This window comes from Galeopterus variegatus, unplaced genomic scaffold, assembly GCF_000696425.1.
Source record: "Galeopterus variegatus unplaced genomic scaffold, G_variegatus-3.0.2 Scaffold13299, whole genome shotgun sequence".
NCBI classification, from domain to species: Eukaryota; Metazoa; Chordata; class Mammalia; order Dermoptera; family Cynocephalidae; genus Galeopterus; species Galeopterus variegatus.
Genome location: NW_007739410.1, coordinates 27022 through 34838, shown reverse-complemented (window position 1 = coordinate 34838; position 7817 = coordinate 27022). Strand labels below are relative to the sequence as shown.

The following is a 7817-nucleotide window of genomic DNA, read 5'->3' as shown; positions in this document are numbered from 1 at the left end:
GAAAAGTTTTCATCTATAAGGCTTCTTTTAGTATGTAATATATTAATACTTTGTCTTAGATTTTTAAAATTCAAACATTCCAAAGTGTTCTAACATAAAAATAAGACTTTATCCTTAAAAAGTAATTATAATGGAATATGATTTCCTGGAATAAAAAGCATTAACTTAGAATTGTTTTTTTGAATACTGATATGATGGGAAAAAACACACGAACAATTTTAGAACATCAACTTTTTAATTTAGGAAGAGTAATCAAGCAATTGTCAGGGAGAAAAGACACACATCACTGCGTCTCTCAATAGTACAGGCTGTCTACATGGCCCTCAGCAGGTGGAAATGAACTTACTTGATGTCACACAAAAGAGCCACTCCTCTCAGGATCCAGTGATCTGGGGACAACACTGTTCGCAAATATACCACAGTAATGAAAGTCAAATCAGTCCGCCTCGGTTTCTTGTAAATAGGACACACATACAGTTTGGGGTCCTTGGGTGCTGTGGAGTTAATGGCAAAAATATGCAGCACTGGTAGCTGTGTGAAGAGCACCTTGGGGGTGGATTCTGTGAGCTTCCCATTCCGTCTATCCCAGGCTGCTCCATCCATGTACAGCCCATAAATATACACACCTTCCTGGAAGAGACAAGTGTAAGGTCATAGGATTTTTAAAAAATTAGAAGCTGCAAGACAGGCATCCATTAGTGTGATAAAGGTTGTTAGTTTGGAAAGAAAACATATGCCAGTCTTAAAACACTACCAGATGAAGAAAACACCATTGGGTAAATTGCATTAGTGAAATACTGAGCTCCCAGGTGGGAGTGTGGAACAGGATTTGGAGCTGGTGTCCCATGGGATCTCAGCCTGCCCTGCCAAGCTAACCTGTGGTTCAACTTCATCTCCCTCAGAGAATGAATTGAGATTTGCAGCAGCCAGAACAGAGTCACAGTGCCCCCAGAGGCCGGATGTGGTAGAGCAAGAGGGGGCGTGAAGGGGCCAGGACTGGGAGAGCTATTCAACTTCATCTCCCTCAGAGAATGAATTGAGATTTGCAGCAGCCAGAACAGAGTCACAGTGCCCCAGAGGCCGGATGTGGTAGAGCAAGAGGGGGCGTGAAGGGGCCAGGACTGGGAGAGCTATCGGAGGGTGTGATGTCCTCACCAGTGTCTCTCTCATACAACAGGACCTGCCCTCGAGGTCCTCACCATCAAATCAGGGAGACAAGACAGACACATACAGAAAAATGTTTAAACGACGTGAATTGAACAGCTGCACACGCTGGTTACAGGGACTGTCTGATGAACAGTGCTGAGGGTAAGAACTGCGACTGCTGAGGTGAAGGGTCACTGAGACTGAAATGCTCCTCTCTAGTGGAGGAGATGGCCCTGAAGTGGGCCTTGTGGGTTGGGCCGTGTTTAGAAATACAGTGGAGAGAGCGCAGGCCTCCCAGGCAGGAGCAATGCTGCAAAGAAAGGCAGGCTAGGTGGAAAAGCTCAAGCATTTTACTTAGCAGAAGGTTCAATGGTTACAAAATGAGTCAGAGCTTGACTGTGGGAGGGTCTAGATGCCAAGCTGAAGAGTCTGGACTTTATCTCATAGGCAGTGGGGAGTCACAGATCATGTCTTCACTAAAAAAAGAAAGGCTGAAGGGGAGTCACAGGGGAGGCTCCGATAACCAGGCAAAGCTCGTAAAATATATCTACGTAGAAAATGGTGACCATTTTTCCATTTCCAGTGAGGGAAGTAAATGCAGATTATAATAAAAGACAGTGAGATTAGCTGCAAAGTGTTTTCTGGAATCCCCTTGTGTGGGCTAACAGTAAGAGGACCATATTTTTTGGAACCAAAAACCGAGGCACATGGTTTGACAGTAAAACCATGTGCAGTCCCAGAAAATCAGGACATATGGTCACTATCATTAATTCAGTGGGTGACAACTACAGGAACAATGGGACCACTTAGGAATCATCCTACAATAAATTGTAGCCCTCTCTAGCATCCTTTCAGTATAAGAACTTTAAAAAACCATAGTTAGAAGGCATGGTAGATAGGATAGTGTCACTCAAAAATTCACGTCCACCCAGAACCTCAGAATGTGACTACAGATTTAAAAATCTGTAGGGACTTTGCAGATGTAATTTGTTTAGATAAGGACATACTGGATTAGGACAGGCCCTAAATCAAACATGACTGGCATCTCTAGAAGAGGAGAGATACACAAAGGGAAGAGGGCCTTGTGACAATGGAGGCAGATTGGAATGATGCTTCTACAAGCCAAGGAATGCCAAGGATTGCCAGCAACCATCAGAAGCCAGGAGAGAGCACAGAACAAGAATGTCCCTCAGAGCCTCTGGTAAACACCAACTCTGCCAATACCTTGATTTCAGACTTCTGGCCTCCTAAACTGTGAGAGAATAAATTTCTGTTGTTTTAAATCATCCAGTTTGTGATACTTTGTTACAACAGGCCTTAGGAAACAAATACAGATTTTTATAGCAGGAAATAGGGTGGTGCTGTAACAAATACCTAAAAATGCAGCAGTGACTTTGGAACTGCATAATAGGCAGAACCTGGGAGAATTTTGAGGCACATGATAGAGAAAGCCTAAATTTCCTTGAAGGGATTGTTGCTGGAAATATGAAGTTTAAAGGCACTTCTAGTGAGGTCTTGGGCAGAAATGAGGAACAGGTTATTGGAAACTAGAAGAAAGACAATCTTTGTTATGAAGTGGAAGAAAACCTGGCCAGAATTCAGAAATCATCTGATTTGGTCCCCTTATTTGACAAACAAGAGGATGAAAATCAGAGAAAGGGAAAAGGGGACTAAGATTTATTGAATGTGTGTGTGGGATCCATCACCAAGCCTAAATGATTCCATTTAAATACTCACAACTACCTTTCATGAAGTTGAATTATCATGCTCATTTACTGATGAAGTTGAGCCTCAAAAAAGTTAAAGAACTTGCCCAAGTTCATTGAGTAGATCACTGTCCTACTAGTGGCTTTGAGACGGCATCTGCTTATTTGGTGTCCCTGCTCTTTCCCCCACCTGGCGTCGTTCCTCCAAGGGTCCCAAAGCTAGCAGGGAACACTGCTAGAATTGGCCCTAGGACTCCAGCATGCTAGTGCAGTGAGTCACTACTGCCCTCAGCGCTACTCTGCTGCCTATAGTCAATTCTGTGAGTAGCCTACAGCAGTAGCTGGAGATGTGTGGAAAACCTTTTTTTTTTTTTTTTTTTANGAACAGGATTTGGAGCTGGTGTCCCATGGGATCTCAGCCTGCCCTGCCAAGCTAACCTGTGGCTCAACTTCATCTCCCTCAGAGAATGAATTGAGATTTGCAGCAGCCAGAACAGAGTCACAGTGCCCCCAGAGGCCGGATGTGGTAGAGCAAGAGGGGGCGTGAAGGGGCCAGGACTGGGAGAGCTATCGGAGGGTGTGATGTCCTCACCAGTGTCTCTCTCATACAACAGGACCTGCCCTCGAGGTCCTCACCATCAAATCAGGGAGACAAGACAGACACATACAGAAAAATGTTTAAACGACGTGAATTGAACAGCTGCACACGCTGGTTACAGGGACTGTCTGATGAACAGTGCTGAGGGTAAGAACTGCGACTGCTGAGGTGAAGGGTCACTGAGACTGAAATGCTCCTCTCTAGTGGAGGAGATGGCCCTGAAGTGGGCCTTGTGGGTTGGGCCGTGTTTAGAAATACAGTGGAGAGAGCGCAGGCCTCCCAGGCAGGAGCAATGCTGCAAAGAAAGGCAGGCTAGGTGGAAAAGCTCAAGCATTTTACTTAGCAGAAGGTTCAATGGTTACAAAATGAGTCAGAGCTTGACTGTGGGAGGGTCTAGATGCCAAGCTGAAGAGTCTGGACTTTATCTCATAGGCAGTGGGGAGTCACAGATCATGTCTTCACTAAAAAAAGAAAGGCTGAAGGGGAGTCACAGGGGAGGCTCCGATAACCAGGCAAAGCTCGTAAAATATATCTACGTAGAAAATGGTGACCATTTTTCCATTTCCAGTGAGGGAAGTAAATGCAGATTATAATAAAAGACAGTGAGATTAGCTGCAAAGTGTTTTCTGGAATCCCCTTGTGTGGGCTAACAGTAAGAGGACCATATTTTTTGGAACCAAAAACCGAGGCACATGGTTTGACAGTAAAACCATGTGCAGTCCCAGAAAATCAGGACATATGGTCACTATCATTAATTCAGTGGGTGACAACTACAGGAACAATGGGACCACTTAGGAATCATCCTACAATAAATTGTAGCCCTCTCTAGCATCCTTTCAGTATAAGAACTTTAAAAAACCATAGTTAGAAGGCATGGTAGATAGGATAGTGTCACTCAAAAATTCACGTCCACCCAGAACCTCAGAATGTGACTACAGATTTAAAAATCTGTAGGGACTTTGCAGATGTAATTTGTTTAGATAAGGACATACTGGATTAGGACAGGCCCTAAATCAAACATGACTGGCATCTCTAGAAGAGGAGAGATACACAAAGGGAAGAGGGCCTTGTGACAATGGAGGCAGATTGGAATGATGCTTCTACAAGCCAAGGAATGCCAAGGATTGCCAGCAACCATCAGAAGCCAGGAGAGAGCACAGAACAAGAATGTCCCTCAGAGCCTCTGGTAAACACCAACTCTGCCAATACCTTGATTTCAGACTTCTGGCCTCCTAAACTGTGAGAGAATAAATTTCTGTTGTTTTAAATCATCCAGTTTGTGATACTTTGTTACAACAGGCCTTAGGAAACAAATACAGATTTTTATAGCAGGAAATAGGGTGGTGCTGTAACAAATACCTAAAAATGCAGCAGTGACTTTGGAACTGCATAATAGGCAGAACCTGGGAGAATTTTGAGGCACATGATAGAGAAAGCCTAAATTTCCTTGAAGGGATTGTTGCTGGAAATATGAAGTTTAAAGGCACTTCTAGTGAGGTCTTGGGCAGAAATGAGGAACAGGTTATTGGAAACTAGAAGAAAGACAATCTTTGTTATGAAGTGGAAGAAAACCTGGCCAGAATTCAGAAATCATCTGATTTGGTCCCCTTATTTGACAAACAAGAGGATGAAAATCAGAGAAAGGGAAAAGGGGACTAAGATTTATTGAATGTGTGTGTGGGATCCATCACCAAGCCTAAATGATTCCATTTAAATACTCACAACTACCTTTCATGAAGTTGAATTATCATGCTCATTTACTGATGAAGTTGAGCCTCAAAAAAGTTAAAGAACTTGCCCAAGTTCATTGAGTAGATCACTGTCCTACTAGTGGCTTTGAGACGGCATCTGCTTATTTGGTGTCCCTGCTCTTTCCCCCACCTGGCGTCGTTCCTCCAAGGGTCCCAAAGCTAGCAGGGAACACTGCTAGAATTGGCCCTAGGACTCCAGCATGCTAGTGCAGTGAGTCACTACTGCCCTCAGCGCTACTCTGCTGCCTATAGTCAATTCTGTGAGTAGCCTACAGCAGTAGGTGGAGATGTGTGGAAAACCTTTTTTTTTTTTTTTTTTAGCAAATGCAAGCATAGCTTGTAATTATAAAGAAATACAGTCTGGGGGGTTTCTAGTGCTCACTAGACCTTGTCATCAGCCTCCCACTCCAGCAGATGGAGGAGGCTTTGGCACCTGGTTATGACAGAGAAAACCCTCACCGCCAAGCAGATGAACTTAACTAAGGCACTCATAGGTCAGTCTGAAGCACAACGTGAACGTTGAGTACTGGCTCCAGGACTGTCCCTGCTATCGCCCAGGGGTACCTACCCCTGGCGGTGATGTGATCTCCTCCTTGGTCTGCCGCAGAACTTCATTGTGGATGGTCACGGTGTCCAGTGCCCAGCCTTTGTGGGCACGGGTCACTTCTTGCCTCATTGCTGTAAGGAAGCCTTAAAAAGAAAAAAAGAAAGAAAAGATTTTGATGCCTTGGTACAGTCCACTGGAGAAACAAGGAGGAAGCAATGTTAGGGGATACTTGCTTATCAATCTCCAAACTGCGTGCCCATCCCAAGAAGAGTTGAGACCAAACCCTGGGGGGGACATTCTTCTCAGTGTTTTGCTTCTGTGGGGACCCATGATGAGCTAAATCTTTCTCGCCAGCCGACAGCAGGAAGGCAGCACACTTTCTGCCTCAAGCTGGGCCTTGGTTTGACATTCTCTAGGGAACACTCAAATCCTAACGGGTTGTAACCCAGTCCTGGCTCATAGCCTTTATCTGAAAACAGAATATCAAGGAATAAGACTGGAATAGTGAAATATTCTGAGAACAGCATTCCAATCAAACTTGAATCAAATCATTATCAAGCTTCTATTTGCTATAATGGAGCAATTTCATTTAGTCTAAGGAAATAAGGCATAATGCCAACATAGAACACCTTATTTTCAATTTGATCAAACAAAGCAATCACACTGGAAAGGAAAGCTACATGTTTTAACGTGCATAACACAGTTGTTTTAAGATAATACTTGGCTCCATATATTGTGGCCTTTCTTTAAACTTAATATTTGCAAAAAATGCCATTCAATTCAACGATAAGTCTTTCTTGCAGAGTAGCACTTGATGTTAGAAAAAATATCCTAAACTTCAAAATAGACTTCAAAATCTTAGGAAAACTTATCTCTGACCTATATATTATATTTAGCTTCCATGTAAATATTGAAAATCATGAGTCTCTCCAGTGAGTAAAATTTTGGAATGCATATGTCCCTGCTACCATTACATTAATGAACTCTGAGAACCAAATCAACACATAATAGCACATGAACAAACCAACACATAAGTGATATGGGGTTTGAATGGGGGTTGGGAAGAGGTGGAGAGTTGCAAGCCATAATTATAGGCACTGAGTTAAGATCTATTGGAGCTGGAAATAAAGAACAGGCCCCCAGCCTGGCTTTACTAAGTGAGTCAAGTTCTCCCCACTATTAGACACTTGGAGAGGCACTCATTGTGGTCATTCTTTCATTCATCAAATCTCTCTGGAGTGACCACCATGTACCAGGCACTGCTCTAGGTGGGATGCCCATAAAGATGAAGAGTTCATCATGGACCCTGCATTCAAGGAGCTCAGTCTGGATGGAATGTGGAGGGAGGCAGGACCTTAACACAATGTCGTTATGAACAATAAACAAAGTTAACCACTCAGGAAGACAGCTCAGTGAAGGCGTAACTGAGGAGATGAAGTCAAAGGTGACTCTTGAAAGATACATAGGAGTTTGCCAGATGGGACATTCTGGTGAGAGGAACAGCATGTGCAAATGCACAGAGGGCTAGGATAAAGAGGAGGCAATGATGGCAGAGAAGGTTAGAACAATGGTAGAGGCGTGATTTTTCAGAGTCAGAGTTTGGAATTGATTCTGTGGATGGTGGGATGCCACTGAATACTTAAAGTAGGGCCAGCCTGTTAGCTCAGCTGGTTAGAGCCCTGTGTTGATAATATCAAGGTCAAGGGTTCCGATTCTTGTACCAGCCAGCCACCCTCAAACAAACGAACGAAAAAGTAGGAAAATGATTAGGTTGTATTTGCATCTTAGAAATCTTACTCAGAGTGTCCACTAAAACAGGATTTGAGAATAGTTGGTCAGTCTAGGTTAGCTGAGTGAAGGACTTTTATAGGAGATTCCTATAAAGCTATAGCTTCATGAAATTGAGAGTGTCTAGCAGGAAAGGATGATTTTATGATACAAAATGTTAACTACAGAGTGCAGCAAACATAGTGGGAGTATACCTGGCAGCAATTTGCAATTGCTGGTTAATGCCTGTAGTCTATGTGGAGTCAGTTGAGGTGATATGATCAGCATGTGATTATGCTGAC

The 7817-nt window shown here is 43.4% G+C and overlaps 1 protein-coding gene across 1 annotated transcript in view; it reads right to left on the bottom strand.

Moving 5' to 3' along the window:
• Nucleotides 1-216: 216 nt before the first annotated feature.
• LOC103581542 (dynein heavy chain 8, axonemal-like) overlaps nt 217-7817 on the bottom strand; it is a 34113-nt gene continuing 26512 nt past the window's right edge. Inside the window, exons 6-7 of the mRNA XM_008563354.1 lie at nt 5770-5891; nt 217-630 (exon numbers count right to left, since the gene is read on the bottom strand). Of these exons, the coding sequence (XP_008561576.1) occupies nt 343-630; nt 5770-5891 (410 nt within the window). The 3' untranslated portion in view covers nt 217-342. The remainder of the gene's footprint in view (nt 631-5769; nt 5892-7817) is intronic.